We start from the raw sequence: 20,382 nt of genomic DNA, 5'->3' as shown, positions 1-20,382 counted from the left end.
TGTTTTAAAATCATCACACAAAGTTGGCTACTCAAGCATTACATCTACATCCTCCTTGGTTTCTTCTTGTAATTTTGCAAAACTCTGTTAATGAACTTTGTGCAGTGTGTTCATCTTTGATGGCTTCTTGTGTGTCTGGTGTGACATTCTATACTTTGGGGGAGTGGCCTGTAACCCCCATACTCCTATTTATATGCAATTGTGATCTTTCATATAAAGCATGGCATCTAAGGTATCAGGGTAAATGTTATGATCTGCTGAAACCCACTGTTCCATCTAAATATATGTATCATTAATTCATACGAAGTTATGAGATTGTGTTGTATGGTTGTCAGTAAAACATGCTGCAAGTTGGGGAATCGGCCAGATATTAGCTCCCCACAGACAACAGCAAGGAAAGTAATCAATGCCTGGGCAGGTGTCAAAGAGCCGTCAACAGCCATTGTCCAGCAAGGGAGCTACAATTCAATGACTCATCTGCATAAGGCCAGACCAGGGGAATTGCTCAATCTTCCCTGCCGACTGAGAAATGCCCACTGGACATGCCTGGACTTGTGTTCTCCAAGCACATGGATTGAGGGCTGCAAGCAACAAAGACACTGAGAAGACTGAAGACTCCAACAGAGGAGACTGGCCCAGGTTTCAAGGGTGAAACCTGTATACTATGAACTGTAATATCCAGGGGGGTGAGAAAAACTACTTAATCTAGATGTTGCCGAGTCTAATAGGGTTGAGAGTTTAGACTGCATGCTTATATTTTATTTTCCTTTGGTAACCAGTCTGACTTTTTACCTACCACTTATAATCACTTAAAATATACCTTTTGTAGTCAATAATTTTGTTTAATTGTTTATCTTTACCAATGAGTTTGCCTGAAGTGTTTGGTAAGGGTGTTTGCTCAGGTTTACAAAGGCTGGGGTATATCTGCTTTCCATTGATGAAGTGGTGAACCAGTTAATAAACTTGTACTGCTTGTCTTGAGCAGTGCAAGACAGCATATTCCTGAGGTACAAGGCTGGGAGCTGGGGGGATTTGGCTGGTGCCTTCTTCTGTGTGATTCATGAGTGGATCTGGGAGCATTCATGCAATCTAGCTGGGTGAGGGGTTCCACATGCAGTTGTGCTGAGTGATCACAGCACCTGGAGGGGTTTGCTGCTTGTCACTAGCAAAGCATTGTGAGAGACAGCCCAGGCTGGAGAGTTAAGGAGGCATAGCAGTCTCAGGCTTCACCCTGGGGATTTTGTCACAGTGTTGTAGTCAGCAGGATGAAATATACAGCTTGTTGTACTAAGCATGATTTGCACTTCACACACTGGTGTAAAGATTTTAAGTGAGGTTTTAGGTGTGGTGGCTAAGGACAGTCAGGAGGAGGCTACAGCTTTGTTATTTTCTGTTTGCTTATTTTGGGAAAGGGAAGAAGGGACAGAAAAGCAGGAAAATGAGTGAAAGAAGTGAAGCCATTACGAAGTTGGAGTTTTTGGAGTGCAGTTTGCAGAAAAAGAGAGAGAGGACCAGAGACTATTGTAACTGAAAGAACTGGAGATAAAAACGAGAAGGGAAGTGAGCAGGAGGAAAGAGAAAGACAGAAGGAGGAAAGAGAAACAGGGCAAAAACACCAACTGGACCTGCTAGAGAAACAGACCCAGAATCCACCAACTCCAGCGATTCCCATCACACCAAAAATCCACAAGTGGAACCATTTATGTTTTGCATACAATGAGGCGGACAATATTGCTGAATATCTGACTACTTTTTGAAAGGCTGTGTGCAGTGCATGAAATCCCTGACGCTAAGACAGTTCCTACCCTGATTGCAACCAGTGGTTCTCAAAATGTGGATCGGGACCCCAAAGCGGGTCACAACCCCCTTTGAATGGGGTCGCCAGGGCTGGCTTACACTTGCTGGGGCCCGGGACTGAAGCCCGAGCCCCACTGCCCAGGGCCGAAGCCAAAGCCCGAGAGCTTCAGCCGTGGGTGGCAGGACCCAGGTTGCAGGCCCCCTGCCTGAGGCTGAAGTCCTTGAGCTTCAGCTTTGCCCGCCCCCTCACCCGAAGCAGTGGGGCTCGGGCTTTGCCCCCTCCCCGCACCTGGGAGAGTGGAACTCAGGCAGGCTCGGGCTTCGGTCCCTGCTCCTGGAGTCATGAAGTAATTTTGTTGTCAGAAAGGGGTCCCAGTGCAATGAAGTTTGAGAACCCCTGTTTCAGACTATTGTAAATTTAAAACCACTGTTTTACAAAGAAAAGGAGGACTTGTGGCACCTTAGAGACTAACCAATTTATTTGAGCATAAGCTTTCGTAAGCTACAGCTCACTTCATCGGATGCAAGCTTATGCTCAAATAAATTGCTTAGTCTCTAAGGTGCCACAAGTCCTCCTTTTCTTTTTGCGAATACAGACTAACACGGCTGTTACTCTGAAACCTGTTTTACAAAGGTTTCAGATTACCCCTGAAATGTACAGAGTTAAATTTAGGACTCTTAAGAGGGATATGTGAACAAAATGAAAGATTCGATGGGAAAGTGGGTGAGGGACAAAGGTGTTACAAAAAGAAAAGGAGGACTTGTGGCACCTTAGAGACTAACCAATTTATTAGAGCATGAGCTTTCGTGAGCTACAGCTCACTTCATCGGATGCATGCCGTGGAAACTGCAGCAGACTTTATTTATACACAGAGAATATGAAAAAATACCTCCTCCCACCCCACTGTCCTGCTGGTAATAGCTTATCTAAAGTGATCATCAGGTGGGCCATTTCCAGCACAAATCCAGGTTTTCTCACCCTCCACCCCCCCACACACAAATTCACTCTCCTGCTGGTGATAGCCCATCCAAAGTGACAACTCTTTACACAATGTGCATGATAATAAAGTTGGGCCATTGTGAGTATGTGTGTGTGGTTTTTGGGAGGGGGGTGAGAGAACCTGGATTTGTGCAGGAAATGGCCCAACTTTATTATCATGCACATTGTGTAAAGAGTGGTCACTTTGGATGGGCTATCACCAGCAGGAGAGTGAATTTGTGTGGGGGGGTGGAGGGTGAGAAAACCTGGATTTGTGCTGGAAATGGCCCACCTGATGATCACTTTAGATAAGCTATTACCAGCAGGACAGTGGGGTGGGAGGAGGTATTGTTTCATATTCTCTGTGTATAAATAAAGTCTGCTGCAGTTTCCACGGCATGCATCCGATGAAGTGAGCTGTAGCTCACGAAAGCTCATGCTCAAATAAATTGGTTAGTCTCTAAGGTGCCACAAGTACTGCTTTTCTTTTTGCGAATACAGACTAACACGGCTGTTACTCTGAAAGGTGTTACAGGCGTTGAAGGAATGTTGGATCTTGTTGCTCAAGAGCATTTCCTAGGCGTATGTAAGGCTGATGTAACCAGTGTCTATGGGACAAAACGGTAAAATCTGGGAGGAAGCAGACAACCAAGAGCTCCTGTTAGTTCCTGTCCTCAATACAGACACCCCCCACAGGTGATCAAAACCTGTGATATTGGTTTTGTGAGATTAGCCTCTGCAGAACCAGATATGGAGCACGTTCAGGTTGTCCAAATTAATCGCAGGGAATACTTGTGGCCGAAGGATACAGGGGCCCAGATCTCTCTGGTGAAGCAGAGTGTGGTCCCAAAGGCTACTATTTACCTGGCCAAATGACAGAGATTGTGGAGGGTGGGCAAAACCAGATTCCTCATACCCCTAGCTAAAATCCATGTGGGGCGGGAAGATTTGGAAAGTGTTTTGACTGTGTGGGTAATAGAACACCTCCTAGTTGAGATGCTTCTTGGTAATGATTTTTTCCATGTAGCTCAGGTTAAGGTATTTGCCTGCAGCAAGAAGGAGTTTTATGCTGGGACCCCCTGAGGGAAAGGGTAAGGTCTCAGGAACTGCTGAGAGAATGGGAGACAGTGTCCTTGATTCTTCTGCAGCAGGGGGAAGCCACATGCTTCCAGGTGTGGGAGTGGTTGAGACCAACTCCTGCATTGCAGCTGGTGACAACACCATCTCAGGAAGGGGTGCGGGTGTAATGCCTTCCAGGGAGAGAATTCTCCAGGTTGTTAGCTGCCAGCAATCTGCAGATGAACTAGAGACAGACCCTTCTCTAGGGACCATAGGGAGATGTGTCCCAGAGGAGAGCCCAGGGAACGGTGATGGAATCTCAGAAACCACAGGAGTGGGTGAGGATTCCTGGGACATTGTAACACCGGGAAGCAGGCTGCTTCCAAGTATGGGAAGGGCTGAAACTAGCTCCTTTCCAAAAAAAGGCAACACACCCTCAGGATCAGGGGCAGGAGAGATGTTGTCAGTGATTAAGGAAACTATTCCAGTTGTTAGCTGGCAGAATTTTGCAGATGAAGAAGGGACAGATGACCGACCGCCCCTGGCTTTAACAAAGGGTTTAATTAGCCCCCACAACCATCTTTTCCCCACCTGCAGATTAGTGAGCTCAGCCCAAGCAGCCCGGGAATGCAATTCCTTCCAAGGACATGCTCAGTTGAGACCTAATGACATTGACTTGGTGGGCAACAGAATGTAAAGAAGAGCATGGCATGGATTTTATTAACACTACTGAGTTGCTTGTCAATGATCTTGTGACTATACCTGCCTGGGGGCACACATACGTAAAACTCCTGGGGGGGATTCTGGGCGACTGCGGGCATGCATAATTAATGAGGCAGACTTTTTTGATTTTTTGAGCCAAAAAAAGCTTCGGCCGAAATGTTGTTGCAGTTCTGCCTTTTGCCCACCAGAGGACGCTGTGTCTGATTCCTACATAAAGAAACAGCGAGGCGGCCGGTGGCCCCTTAAAGACGACCAGATTTATTTGGGCATAAGCTTTCGTGGGTAAAAAAAACAACCCACTTCTTCAGATGCATGGAGTGAAAATTACAGATACAGGCATAAATATGCTGGCGCATGAAGAGAAGGGAGTTACCCTCCAAGGGGAGAACCAGTGCTGACAAGGCCAGTTCAGTCAGGGTGAATGTGGTCCACTGCCAATAATTGATGAGGAGATGTCGATTCCAAGAAAGGGAAAATTGCTTTTGTGGTGAGCCAGCCACTCCCACGTCCTATTCAAGCCCAAATTAATGGGGTTAAGTCTGGGAATGAATTGTCACGCGGCAGTTTCTCTTTCTCTGGTTTTGAAGTTTTTTTGTTGAAGGATGGCTACTTTTAAATCTGTTCTAGAATGCCCAGGGGGATTGAAGTGGTCTCCTACTGGCTTTTGTATGTTACCATTCCTGATGTCTGATTTGTGTCCATTTATCCTTTTACGCAGAGACTGTCCGGTTTGGCCATTGTACATGGACTAGAGAACCAAGTGTCAACCCTCCATTGCAACAGAGAAAATGAAGATTTTCTGGGTAGAAGTCAGTGTTTGGTTCTGGAAGCACAACATGCTGAAGAATCAGAGAGGACAGTGCAGAACGGGGAAGAATATTGGCAGCATGTGACCTCCAGAGGAAGAAAGAGGAGAACCTATGAACCCCCAATACAGATAGAGGTGCGAAACCGTTTTCAGGCTCTCTGCACAGTTACTACTGTGGAGAAGGATTTGGAAGAGCCCTCTGGGGGAAGGGATCAGAAGGAGACCCATTGGCCGGAAGGCATGGGATGGATTGTCCTGGAGATGCGGGTTCCATGACCACCACTCCCAAGAGCAGGACACGGGTCGTGGTGGTGGTTGGGAACTCCCTCCTACGGGGGATGGAGTCATCCATCTGCTGACCAGACCAGGAGATTCGAGCAGTGTTTTGCTTGCCTGGAGCTAGAATCCAGGATATGACAGAGTGTCAGCCAAGACTGATCAAGATCACGGACCGCTACCCCTTCCTACTTCTCCAGATGGGCACCGATGATACTGCCAAGAATGACCTTGAGCGGGTCACTGAGGACTACGTGGCTCTGGGAAGAAGGATAAAGGAGTTTGAGGCGCAAGTCGTGTTCTTGTCCATCCTCCCTGTTGAAGGAAAAGGCCCAGGTAGGGACCGTCAAATTGTGGAGGTAAATGCCTGGTTATGCAGGTGGTGTTGGAGAGAGGGCTTTGGATTCTTTGACCATGGGATGCTGTTCCGGGAAGAAGGATTGCTAGGAAGATATGGGATCCACCTGACGAAGAGAGGGAAGAGCATCTTCACAGGCAGGCTTGCTAACCTAGTAAGGAGGGCTTTAAACTAGGTTCGCCAGGGGATGGTGACCTAAGCCCAGAGGTAAGTGGGGGAGTGGGATACTGGGAGGAAACACAAGGAGGCGGTTTCAGAGTGGTAGCCGTGTTAGTCTGTATCAGCAAAAAGAATGAGTACTTGTGGCACCTTAGAGACTAACAAATTTATTTGAGCATAAGCTTTCGTGGGCTACAGCTCACTTCATCGGATTAATGCAGTGGAAAATACAGTAGGAAGAAATATATATACACAGAGAGAACATGAAAACAATGGATGGTGCCATACACACTATAGTGAGAGTGATCAATTAAGGTGAGCTATTATCAGCAGGGAAAAAAAACCTTTCAACGGGTCACTTGCTGGAGGATTCTCTGCTCCTTGAAGTCTTTAAACCACGATTTGAGGACTTCAATAGCTCAGACATAGGTGAGAGGTTTATCGCAGGAGTGGGTGGGTGAAATTCTGTGGCCTGTGTTGTGCAGGAGGTCAGACTAGATGATCATAATGGTCCCTTCTGACCTAAATATCTGTGAATTTTGTAGTGATAATCAGGATGGCCCATTTGCAACGGTTGACAAGAAGGTGAGAGTAACAGTGGGGCGGGGAGAGGAATAAGCATGGGGAAATAGTTTTACTTTGTGTAATGACCCATCCACTCCCAGTCTTTATTCAAACCTAATTTAATGGTGTCCAGTTTGCAAATTAATTCCAATTCAGCGGTCTTTCGTTGGAGTCTGTTTTTGAAGGTTTTTTTGTTGTAATATTGCCACTTTTAGGTCTGTAATCGAGTGACCAGGGAGATAGAAGTGTTCTCAGACTGGTTTTTGAATGTTATCATTCTTGATGTCCATTTATTCTTTTACGTAGAGACTGTCCGGTTTGGCCAATGTACATGGCAGAGGGGCATTGCTGGCACATGATGGCAAAAATCACATTGGTAGATGTTCAGGTGAATGAGGCTCTGATAGTGTGGCTGATGTGATTAGGTCCTATGATGGTGTCCCCTGAATAGATATGTGGACAGAGTTGGCAACGGTTTTGTTGCAAGGATAGGTTCCTAGGTTAGTGTTTTTGTTGTGCTGTGTGTGGTTGCTGGTGAGTATTTGCTTCAGGCTGGGGGGCTGTCTGTAAGCAAGGACTGGCCTGTCTCCCAGGGTCTGTGAGAGTGAGGGATCGTCCTTCAGGATAGGTTGTAGATCTTTGATGATGCGCTGGAGAGGTTTCAGTTGGGGGCTGAAGGTGACGGCTAGTGGCATTCTGTTACTTTCTTTGTTGGGCCTGTCCTGTAGTAGGTGACTTCTGGGTACTCTTCTGGCTCTGTCAATCCATTTCTTCACTTCAGCAGGTGGGTATTGTACTTGTAAGAAAGCTTGATAGAGATCTTGTAGGTGTTTGTCTCTGTCTGAGGGATTGGAGCAAATGCGGTTGTATCTTAAGACTTGACTGTAGACAATGGATCATGTGGTGTGGTCTGGATGAAAGCAGGAGGTATGTAGGTAGGAATAGCGGTCAGTAGATTTCCGGTATAGGGTGGTGTTTATGTGACCATCGCTTATTAGCACTGTAGTGTCCAGGAAGTGGATCTCTTGTGTGGACTGGTCCAGGCTGAGGTTGGTGGTGGGATGGAAATTGTTGAAATCATGGTGGAATTCCTCAAGGGCTTCTTTTCCATGGGTCCAGATGATGAAGATGTCATCAAAGTAGCGCAAGTTAGGGGACCAGAGCTGAGGAAGCATTGTTCTAAGTCAGCCATAAAAAAGTTGGCATACTCTGGGGCCATGCGGGTACCCATAGCAGTGGGAAGCCTCCTGATTCATACTGAGAAAGTAGGGCAATCAACAGGTTATCTTAGGTGCTTGTACATGAATGCAAGAAGCCTGGGAAAAAAGCAGGAGAACTAGAAGTTCTGACACAGTCAAGGAGCTATGATGTGATTGGAATAACAGAGACCTGGTGGGGTAACTCACTTGGCTGGAGCACTTTCATGGATGGGTACAAACTGTTCAGGAAGGACAGGTACGGGAGGAAAGGTGGAGGAGTTGCATTGTATGTAAGGGAGTGGTATGATTGCTCAGAGCTCCAGTATGAAACTGCAGAAAAGCCTGTTGAGAGTCTTTGGGTTAAGTTTAGAGGCGAGAGCAACAAGGCTGATGTCGTGGTGGGCATGTGCTATAGACCAGTGGATCAGATGAAGGATGAGGTAGACGAGGCTTTCTTCGGACAACTAACTGAAGTCTCCAGGTCACAGGCCCTGGTTCTAATGGGGGACTTCGATTACCCAGACATCTGCTGGGAGAGCAATACAGCGGTGCACAGACAATCCAGAAAGTTTTTGGAGAGTGTTGGGGACAACTTCCTGGTGCAAGTGCTGGAGGAACCAACTAGGGGCCGTGCTCCTCTTGACCTGCTGCTGACAAACAGGGAAGAATTGGTAGGGAAAGTAGGAGTGGGTGGCAACCTAGGCAGCAGTGACCATGAGACGGTTGAGTTCAGGATCCTGACAAAAGGAAGAAAGGAGAGTAGCAAAATACCGACCCTGGACAGAAACCCAGACTTAGACTCCCTTAGGGAACTGATGGGCAGGATCCCCTGGGAAGCTAATATGGGGAGGGAAAGGAGTCCAGGAGAGTTGGCTGTATTTTAAAGAAGCCTTATTGAGGGTGCAGGAACAAACCATCCCGATGTGCAGAAAGAATAGCAAATAGGTAAGCTTGACTTAACAGTGAAATCTTTGGTGAGCTTAAACTCCAAAAGGAAGCTTACAAGAAGTGGAAATTTGGACAGATGACTAGGGAGAAGTATAAAAATATTGCTCGAGCATGCAGGGGTGTAATCAGGAAGGCCAAAGCACAACTGGAGTTGCAGCTAGCAAGGGGTGTGAAGGGTAACAAGAACGGTTTCTACAGGTATGTTCGCAACAAGAAGAAGGTCAGGGAAAGTGTGGGCCCCTTACTGAATGGGGGAGGCAACCTAGTGCCAGATGATGTGGAAAAAGCTGAAGTACTCAATGCTTTTTTTGCCTCTGTCTTCACAGACAAAGTCAGCTCCCAGACTGCTGCACTCGGCAACACGGTATGGGGACGAGGTGAGCAGCCCTCAGTGGTGAAAGAACAGGTTAAGGACTATTTAGAAAAGCTGGACATGCGGAAGTCCATGGTGTGATGGGTTGGATCACAGAAACCCCCTTGGGAACAGCCAACTGATGTGCCAAGACTATGTCTGCCCCTGCTTTCCCTGCCAGCTTGGGACTCCAGCACCCTGTCTTGTGGAGCCAGACACACCAGTCTGCTCCAGCACAAACCCAGGGTCTGATCCACGTGCCCCAAAGCTGCAGACTTAACTGAAAGCAACTTAAGAAGTGTTCCTGTCTTTGAAACTTAGATGCCCAGCTCCCAATGGGGTCCAAACCCCAAATAAATCTGTTTTACCCTCTATAAAGCTTATACAGGGTAAACTTATAAATTTTTCGCCCTCTATAATACTCATAGAGAGATATGCAGAGCTGTTTGCCCCCTCTGCCCCCCAGGTATTAATACCTACTCTGGGTTAATTAAGAAGTAAAAAGTGATTTATTAAATACAGAAAGTAGGATTTAAGTGGTTCCAAGTAGTAACAGACAGAACAAAGTGAATTACCAAGCAAAATAAAATAGAACACGCAAGTCTAAGTTTAGTACAGTTAATAAAACTGAAAATAGATAAAATCTCACCCTCAGAGATGTTTCAATAAGTTTCTTTCACAGACTGGACTCCTTCCTAGTCTGGGCACCATCCTTTCCCCTGGTACAGCCCTTGTTCCAGCTCAGGTGGTAGCTAGGGAATTTTTCATGATGGCCGCCCTTTGTTTTGTTTTACCCACTTATATATCTTTTGCATGAGGCGGGAATCCTTTGTTCCTCTGGGTTCCCACCTCTCCTTCTCAATGGAAAAGCACCAGGTTAAAGATGGATTCAGGTGACATGATCACATGTCACTGTAAAACTTCATTACCCACTTGCCAGCCCATACAGGAAGACTTACAAGTAAACAGAGCCATCTACAGTCAATGGTCCTGGTTGATGAGAGCCATTAAGATTCCAAACCACCATTAATGGCCCACACTTTGCATAACTACAATAGGCCCTCAGAGGTATATTTCATATTTCTAGTTTTAGATACAAGAGTGATACATTTATATAAACAGGATGACCACACTCAGTAGATTATAAACTTTGTAATGGATACCTTACAAAAGACCTTTTGCATGAAGCATGTTCCAGTTACATTATATTCACACTCATTAGCATATTTTTATAAAATCAGATAGAGTGCAACGTCACACCCTCCTCCTGAACTTACTGCCAGAGGCTTGGACACTGATCGTGGCAGAGGCAGTTTACCTGAAATTTGTTTTTGGGCTCCTCTCTGGGGCAGACACTCCTATGTCCCCCAAAAGGGAAAGAGATCCTGATCCAGCTGTGGGCTCATAGCTACCAGCTATGACAGAGCTTTCACTGGCCAGCAAAATCCCACCCCTCTTACACTGAGGTTGGGCTTGCTTTTAGCTACAGAGTTCTTGGGCTTTGTTCCCACTGCAGCAGTTACCAGAACCCCCACTTTCAGCTCCAGGATACATGTCTCTATGCACCTTTTCCACTCCATTACAGCCAGTTTGTGCTTCTGGGTCTCAATTTGCTTTGTTTTTTAAGTCCAGGGTTTGCTGGTGGGCAGCCTTTTCTTTTCTCAGGGCAGCCTTTTCCCGGCCAAATTGCCCATCAATTTCCATTTGTTTTTCCTTTAGACCGTCACTCGATGAGCTGGGATACCACAGAGAACCCCCTGCTGCCAGAACAGGCACCCCTCCACTCCTGTCTTGCTAAGTTAGACACTCCAGTCAGCTTCAGCACAGACACAGAGGTTGGGCCACACCCATCTGCAGTTTGCTGAAATTGAGATGCCCTCAGCTCAGGGCATTCTTAGGTAACAGAGATTTTCCCAGTGCCCCGTGTTCAGCCTTTCTGGGCAATTTGCAACTTGTGTCGTTCTAGCTTCCTCTGATCTTCACTCTTACTTATTTTGCTTCCTTTTCTGTCCCTATTTCCCTTACCTGAAATAAGCCAACAGAAAATAACAAACCGGTAACCACTTGGTCTGTTTTTCAGCCACCACACTTAAAACTCACTTAAAATCACTACCAGTATCTTAAAGCAATTAGCTGTGCACAGATCCGGCCAACTTCGCCACTGTGACGGGTTGGATCACAGAAACCTCCTTTCAGAGTAGCAGCCGTGTTAGTCTGTATTCGCAAAAAAAAAAGGAGGACTTGTGGCACCTTACAGACTAACTGATTTATGTGAGCATAAGCTTTCGTGAGCTACCGCTCACTTCATCGGATGCATAGAATGGAACATATAGTAAGATAGATAGATATATACATACAGATAAGTTGGAAGTTACCATACAAACTTTGAGAGGCTAATTAGTTAAGATGAGCTATTATCAGCAGGAGAAAAAAACTTTTGTAGTGATAATCAAGATGGCCCATTTAGACAGTTGACAAGAAGGTGTGAGGATACTTCACATGGGGAAACAGATTCAATTTGTGTAATGACCCAGCCACCCCCAGTCTCTATTCAAACTCAAGTTAATGGTAGCTAGTTTGCATATTAATTCAAGCTCAGCAGTTTCTCCTTAGAGTCTGTTTTTGAAGCTTTTCTGTTGCAAAATTGCCACCCTTAAGTGTTTTACTGAGTGGCCACAGGGGCTGAAGTGTTCTCCTACTGGTTTTTGAAAGTTATGATTCCTGATGTCAGATTTGTGTCCATTTATTCTTTTGTGTAGAGACTGTTTCTAGTTTTAGATACAAAAGTGATACACTTATACAAATAGGATAACCACACTCAGTAGATTATAAGCTTTGTAATAATACCTTACAAAAAACCTTTTGCACGAAGCATATTCCAGTTACATTATATTCACACTCATTAGCATATTTTAATAAAATCATATAGAGTGCAACATCACACATGGGTCCAGATTTAATGCATCCGAGGGTGCTGAGGGAGTTGGCTGATGTGATTGCAGAGCCATTGGCCATTATCTTTGAAAATCTATGGTGATCAGGGGAAGTCCCGGACGATTGGAAAAAGGCAAATATAGTGCCCATCTTTTAAAAAGGGAAGAAAGAGAACCCGGGGAACTACAGACTGATCAGCCTTACTTCAGACCCCAGCAAAATAATGGAGAAGGTCCTCAAGGAATCCATTTTGAAGCATTTGGAGGAGAGGAAGGTGATCAGGAACAGTCAACATGCATTCACCCAGGGCAAGTCATGCCTCACCAACCTGATTGCCTTCTATGATGAGATAACTGGCACTGTGGATATGGGGGAAATGGTGGATGTGATATATCTTGACTTTAGCAAAGCTTTTGATACAGTCTCCCACAGTATTCTTGCCAGCAAGTTAAAAAAGTATGGACTGGATGAATGGACTATAAAGTGGATAGAAAGCTGTCTAGATTGTCAGGCTCATCGGGTAGTGATCAACGACTTGATGTCTAGTTGGCAGCCGGTATCAAGCGGAGTCCCCCAGGGGTCAGTCCTGGGGCCGGTTTTGTTCAACATCTTTATCAATGATCTGGATGATGGGATTAATAGCACCTTCAGCAAATTCTCAGCTGACACTAAGCTGGGGAAAGAGGTAGATATGCTGGAGGGTAGGGATAGGGTCCAGAGTGACCTAGACAAATTGGAGGATTGGGCCAGAAGAAATCTGATGAGGTTCAACAAGGACAAGTGCAGAGTCCTGCACTTAGGACAGAAGAATCCCATGCACCGCTACAGGCTGGGGACCGACTGGCTAAGCAGCAGTTCTGCAGAAAAGTACCTGGGGATTACAGTGGACAAGAAGCTGGATTTAAGTCAGCAGTGTGCCCTCGTTGCCAAGAAGGCCAATGGCATATTGGGCTGTATTAGTAGGAGCATTGCCAGCAGCTCGAGGGAAGTGATTATTCCCCTCTATTTGGCACTGGTGAGGCCACAGCTGGAGTATTGTGTTCAGTTTCAGTCCCCCCACTACAGAAGGGTTGTGGACAAATTGGAGAGAGTCCAGCAGAGGGCAACGAAAATGATTAGGGGGCTAGGGCACAAGATTTACCAGGAGAGGCTGAAGGAAGTGGGCTTATTTAGTCTGCAGAAGAGAAGAATGAGGGGGGATTTGATAGCAGCCTTCAACTACCTGAAGTGGGATTCCAAAGAGGATGGAGCTCGGCTGTTCTCAGTGGTGGCAGATGACAGAACAAGGAGCAATGGTCTCAAGTTGCAGTGGGGAGGTCTAGGTTGGACATCAGGAAACACTATTTCACTAGGAGGGTGGTGAAGCACTGGAATGGGTTATCTAGGGAGGTGGTGGAATCTCCATCCTTAGAGGTTTTTAAGATCAGGCTTGACAAAGCCCTAGCTGGGATGACTTAGTGGGTGTTGGTGGGATTGAACTAGATGACCTCCTGAGATCTCTTCCAACCCTAATATTCATTATTCTATTCTATGATTCTATGGTAGAGGGGCATTGCTGGCACATGATGACCTATAACACGTTAGTAGATGTGCAGGTGAATGAGCCCCTGATGGTGTGGCTGATGGGGTTCGGTCCTATGATGGTGTCGCTAGAGTAAATATGGGGACGGAGAAGGCAATGGGGTTTGTTGCAGGGATTGGTACCTGAATTAGTCTTTCTGTGGTGTGGTGTGTAGTTGCTGGTGAGTATTTGCTTCAGGTTGGGGGGCTGTCTGTAAGCAAGGATTGGCCTACCTCCTAAGGCCTTTGAGAGTGCGGGATCATTTTCCAGGATAGGTTGTAGATCGCTGATGATGTGCGGGAGAGGTTTTAGCTGGGGGCTGTACATGACAGCCAGTGGTGTTCTGTTATTTTCCTTGTTGGACCTGTCCTGTAGTAGGTGACTTCCGGATACCTGTCTCGCTCTGACAATCTCTTTTCTCACTTCTCCAAGTGGGTATTGTAGTTTTAAGAATGTTTGATAAAGATCTTATAGGTGTTTGTCTCTGTCTGAGGGATTGGAGCAAATGCAGTTGTATCTTAAGGCTTGGCTGTAGACAATGGATCGTGTGGTGTGGTCTGGATGAAAGCTGGAGGCATGTAGGTAAGTATAGCGGTCAGTAGGTTTCTGGTATAGGGTGGTGTTTATGTGACCATCACTTATTTGCACTGTAGTGTCCAGGAAGTGGATCTCTTGTGTGGACTGGTCCAGGCTGAGGTTGATGGTGGGGTGGAAATTGTTGAAATCCAGGTGGAATTCTTCAAAGGCCTCCTTCCCATGGGTCCATATGATGAAGATGTCATCAGTGTAGCACAAGTAGAGGAGGGGCGCTAGGGGATGAGAGCTGAGGAAGTGTTGCTCTAAGTCAGCGATAAAAATGTTGGCATACTGTGGGGCCATGCGGGTACCCATAGCAGTGCCGCTGACTTGAAGGTATAAGTTGTCCCCAAATCTGAAACGGTTGTGGGTGAGGACAAAGTCACAAAGCTCAGCCATCAGGTGTGCCGTGGCCTCCTCAGGGATTGGCCTACCTCCCAAGGCCTGTGAGAGTGGGGGATCGTTTTCCAGGATAGGTTCCTAACAGCTTGTAGTCCATCCTCATGTGGAATGTTAGTGTAGAGGGCTTCTACATCCATGGTGGCCAGGATGGTGTTTTCAGGAAGATCACCGATGCATTGTAGTTTCCTCAGGAAGTTGGTGGTGTCTCAAAGATAGCTAGGAGTGCTGGCCACGTAGGGCCCGAGGAGAGAGTACAAATAACCAGATAATCCTTCTGTAAGAGTGCCAATGCCTGAGATGATGGGGCATCCAGGATTCCCAGGTTTGTGGATCTTGGGTAGCAGATAGAATACCCCCGGTTGGGGCTCCGGGGGTGTGCCTGTGTAGATTTGTTCCCGTGCTCTAGCAGGGATTTTCTTGAGCAGATGGTGTAGTTTCTTTTGGTACTCAGTGGGATCGGAGGATAGTAGCCAGTAGAATGTGGTGTTGGAGAGTTGTCCGGCAACCTCCTATTCATAATCCGACCTGTTCATGATGACTACAGCACCTCCTTTGTCAGCCCCCTTGATTATAATGTCAGAGTTGTTTCTGAGGCTGTGGATGGCGTTGCATTCTGTACGGCTGAGGTTACGGGGCAAGTGATGCTGTTTGTTCACAATTTCAGCCTATGCACGACTGTGGACGCACTCTATGTAGAAGTCCAGTCTGTCATTTCGACTGTCAGGAGCAGTCCATGCAGAATTCTTCTTCTTGTAGTGTTGGTAGGAGGGTTCCTGTGGGTGAGTTTGCTGTTCAGTGGTGTGTTGAAATATTCCTTGAGTCGGAGACAGCAAAAGTAGGCTTCCAGATCACCACAGAAATGCTTCATGTGCATGGGGGTGGTGGGGCAGAAAGAGAGTCCCCGAGATAGGACAGACTCTTCTGCTGGGCTAAGGGTGTGGTTGGATAGATTAACAATATTGTTGGGTGAGATAAGGATACCACTGTTGTAGCCCCCTGTGGCATGTAGGAGTTTAGATGGTTTACTGTCCTTTTCCCTCTGGAGAGAAGTAACGTGTGCATTGTAAATGGCTTGTCTTGTTTTTGTAAAGTCCAGCCACATGGAAGTTTGTGTAGAAGGTTGATTTTGCTTACTCTGTCCCCATGTCTACTCTAGTAACACCATCATAGGACCCATCCACATGAGCCACACCATCAGGGGCTCATTCACCTGCAGATCTATCTACTAATGTGATATATCCATTGTATGCAGGCAATGCCCCCAGCCATGTACAATGGCCAAACCGGACAGTCTCTACGTAAAAGGATAAATGGACACAAATCAGACATCAGGAATGGTAACATACAAAAGCCAGTAGGAGACCACTTCAATCCCCCTGGGCATTCTAGAACAGATTTAAAAGTAGCCATCCTTCAACAAAAAAACTTCAAAACCAGAGAAAGAGAAACCGCCGCGTGACAATTCATTCCCAGACTTAACCCCATTAATTTGGGCTTGAATAGGACGTGGGAGTGGCTGGCTCACCACAAAAGCAATTTTCCCTTTCTTGGAATCGACATCTCCTCATCAATTATTGGCAGTGGACCACATTCACCCTGACTGAACTGGCCTTGTCAGCACTGGTTCTCCCCTGGTAGGGTAACTCCCTTCTCTTCATGTGCCAGCATATTTATGCCTGTATCTGTAATTTTCTGATATATAAAGAAAGAAAATTAAATAAATAGACCCATTCAGCCTGAATACTAACATGTTCTGATACCTTGTGTCAAGTCACTTAAGGGACCCTGGTTAGGTTTAACATTGGAAAGTCTATTCTTACTCTTCAATACAACAATTGAAATCGGGGCTCCAGTTTCTGGCGTATTCTGAACAGGGCTGAGCACACAAATGATGCCCAGTGAACAATCCAAATGGAAGAGTGTGTTGGCATGCTGGCTCTACGTTCAGACAGATTAGGGGCAAAGGGGGCACAGGAGGCGGGCAGGAACACAGTGCAGGGGTTCGGGAATCCATGGGGGCCAGGGGGGTGCCAAAATACAAATTTGCCCAGATGCCATTTTCCATAAGGCCGGCCCTGATTTCAGCTGGCCATGCGGGAGCCTCCCTGCTAGCGTGGGCTGGGCAGGCTCTGTCACCAGAAACACTGTCCCACGGCCGCTGTAACGCTTCGACCCGGTGACCAGCGATCTCAGCTCTACTGAGCTGCAGCAAAAGCCTCTGGACGGAGGCTAATCAGCTTAGTCATCACACACTGGAGAAAGAGGGTTCCGAAGTTGTCTAGGACCCTTAGGCAGAACCCACAGCCCCAAACACCTGCCAACCTCTCTGGCTCTCCCTCCTCTGGGCCTGCCAGGCATCACTCCCTCATCCCAGGGAGTTGCTGTGGCCTACTTGCCTCCAGGCCTAGATTGTTGCCAGCCTCCTGGTTATATAAGACCCTCCAGCTGAGCCTCCTACCAGTCAATTCCCTACTCCCTGTCTCCTTCTCCAGGTGCAGCCGGTGCAGTTAACAGGGCCTCATTTATCCTCTCAGGGCCAGGTTAGCCCCCACAAACTTCTTTTCCTCGCCTGCAGATGAAAGTGAGCTCAGCCCAAGCAGCCCGGGAATGCGATTCCTTCCAAGGACATGCTCAGCTGAGACGTCATGACATTGACTTGGTGGGCAACAGACTGCTGTAAGAAGAGCATGGCATGGATTTTATTAACACTACTGAGCTGCTTGTCAATGATTTCATGACTATAGATACTGGTGACTTCTTTCTCTAATTGTCACTGTAATTGGCAGTGGAAGTCACTAGATTTGTCACTGGAGACTTTGACACTTATTTTCTCACTAGCCAAACCAAAACGTCAGTCAATCTAGTGACAAAGTAGCTAAACTAGAAACACCCGGTGAGATGGGAGAAGCTGGGGCAGACAGAGTTTGTCAGGCCCATCTAGCAGGGAGGCTCCCCCACGACCAGCCGAAATCAGGACCAGCCTTATGGAAAATGGGCACATTTGTATTTTGGCGCCCCCTGGCCCCTTGGGTCCCTAACCCCTGCCCCACTCCTGGGCCCCCTTTGCCCCCAATCTTAGAGACAGCATGCCGACACACTCTTTCCCAACACACACTTTCTCTCTGTCGCTCCCCCCCCACACACACACTTCAGCTGAAAAGCGACTGGCAATCTAGTAGGATGCCCATGGAACGATGGGCTCAGGAAACCTGCAGCATGTGACGCTCTGCCTGCCCCATGAGGCATTGCAAACCCTTCTCAAAGCAGCTGCAGCCAGTTGCCCAGTGGGATAGCTACCCACCGTGCACTGCTCTCTGTGTCGAACGATGCAAGAGCTGCTAGTGTGGACGGGCTCTGCCGACACAAGGGGCACAGTGTGGGCATGTGACAGTGCTTTAATTACAGCACTTTCATTACACAACGTGACTTTTGGTGACAAAACTCTGCCATGTAGACATAGCCCAAGAGAATAATGGAAGGAAAAGCCAGGGGCCCATTTACGGGGCACCTCCTAGCCCCAGGTGGGGTCTTCGCTGGGTGTGAAATGTGAGCGCTGCAGAGGACAGGGGCTGCTCCCAGCCTGTGCCAGGGAGTCAGGATTTTGTTTGCACACAGAGGCCGGGTGATGAAGATAAGAGAGGGCTGGTGATTATATTAAAGATCTGGAAGCTTTATATGAGGCTGTGACACAGGAATCCCTGGGCGGGAAGGGGAGGGGTTTGGAGACAGATCGCAGGGGACTCAGAAGACCTACAGCCAAGGCTACGATGAGAAAAGGGGGAGATTTGGGGGCAAAGGTGAAAAGAAGGGGCCAAAGCCCAGGGAAGGGTGTCCCGTGTATAGAGAAGTTCCCACTCTGCCTGTTGTACTTATGTGGCCCCTTCACAGTAGTATCTGAGCCTCGCAAGGTCTAACCAATTTCTCCTCCCAGCCCCGGTGAGGTCGAGCCAGGCTGCTCTCCCCATTGTACAGATGGGGCACTGAGGCACACACAGACTAAAGGCCAGATCTTCAAAGGTATTTTGGCACCTAGTGGGATTTTCAAAAGCACTTAGAAGGTTTTGGTGCTTTGTAAACCCCACTAGATACCGAGCTGCATCTTTGGTGCCTAAAAGCCTTTGAAACTCTGCCCTTAAAGCCCTGGCCTGAGCTTAGACAGGAAGCCCATTGGAGAATTAGAACCAGGTCTCTCCACGCTAGCTCCCTATGCACTGGGCAAGCCTCTCTCTGCTGCATGCTGCAAAACAAGGACTCGGATAGATGGGAGCGAACCCAAGGTGGCCAGGTCTCTGAGCCTGCAGCAATCAGCGTGGGGCGATTGGGAAGGATGTCGTGGTTTACCGCGTGAAAAGCAGCCCAGATGTCAGAAAGGATGAAGAAAGAGAGAGAATGATAGTAGATCACTGAGCCCCCCACGGGTGGCAGGTTCTGCCTCAGGCCTGGCTGCAGAGCAATGGCTGTTGTGCAATTTTCCATTTACCTGAAAACCATTGTGTTTTTTCATTCTGTGTTGTGAGTGTGAGAGATGGAAGGAATGAGAAGGTGCCAGATGAGGATCAGAGGTGATTATGCCTCAAATTCTCAGGGTTTCTGCTGTATTCAGGCCAGTTCCAGAACAAAGACCAGAAATTGCATCCACAGAGTCCACAAAGTCAATGATTATTGTCATGATTTGTGTTATTCACTGGGCACCATCTGTGTGCTCAGCCCTGTTCAGAATACGCCAGAAACTGGAGCCCCGATTTCAATTGTTGTATTGAAGAGTAAGAATAGACATTCCAATGTTAAACCTAACCAAGGTCCCTTAAGTGGCTTGACACAAGGTATCAGAACATGTTAGTATTCGGGCTGAATGGGTCTATTTATTTAATTTTCTTTCTATCTATAGGAATTAGATATAGTGCTCCTTTCAGCTCATTTCTAAGTTATTCTCTGCAAAAATACCAGAGTTTTCAGGTTCCTAAGTAGCCCTGGAATCAGAGTTAAAGTTGCCCCCCAGATCCCCACCTACCAAAATCTGAAATGGCGACCCTGGGAAAAGTGCCTCGAATAGACAGAGGAGCTCAGTAGAAGTATGGGGGGAGCGTCACCTGCCCAGGAAATCCCAGCGAGCAGAGAGGCAATTGTGGGTGGCTGCCATGAAGGAGACGCTGTGACGTTATTGACAGAATCTGTAACCGTATAGATCACTGTTGCAACCACTGTTATATATTTGCAGCGAATATTGTACAAAGGTTGTCGTGTGAGGTGTCTATGGGAAGGTTATGATTTGCTGGGTATAATTATGCTATCTGTATGTGTGTATCATTTTTGTAGTTGAAGTTATGAATATTGGTTCTATACTGTCTGTATTTCAAACTTATGCTATGCTTCTGGGTGACACCCCAGACAAGTTGGTGTCAGCTCTGCCTAGCCTGCTTGATGGCCCATTAAGGACCATCAGCTACACAACTGACCCACTGAGAGAAGGCAGACATGCCTTGGGACTCAGGAAGGCCTGCAGGGACCTGCCTATGGACAGAAATCTAAGGTTTTTTCTTGCTATGTGCCCGAATGCTTGTCCTTGGAACAAAGAAAGCAGAGGCCACATGACAAGAGACTATAAAAAGCTACTGCAGCTCCTCCATCTTGTCTTCAATCCTGCTTCATCGCTCTGGAGGGACTTTGCTACAAACGGAAGCTCTGTA

At 47.1% G+C, this 20,382-nt stretch overlaps 1 protein-coding gene across 1 annotated transcript in view; it reads left to right on the top strand.

The window, feature by feature from the left end:
* LOC311511711 (peptidoglycan-recognition protein 2-like) overlaps nucleotides 1-20,382 on the top strand; it is a 253,171-nt gene that overhangs the window by 218,729 nt on the left and 14,060 nt on the right. The window contains exon 3 of the mRNA XM_084612520.1: nucleotides 5,277-5,978. Coding sequence (XP_084468646.1) covers nucleotides 5,780-5,978 — 199 coding nt within the window. The 5' untranslated portion in view covers nucleotides 5,277-5,779. The remainder of the gene's footprint in view (nucleotides 1-5,276; nucleotides 5,979-20,382) is intronic.

Source organism: Lepidochelys olivacea (genome assembly GCF_965140295.1).
Source record: "Lepidochelys olivacea isolate rLepOli2 genome assembly, chromosome: 23".
Taxonomy (NCBI): Eukaryota; Metazoa; Chordata; order Testudines; family Cheloniidae; genus Lepidochelys; species Lepidochelys olivacea.
Note: the sequence above shows the minus strand (reverse complement) of the source record. Positions and strands in the feature narration are given on the sequence as shown.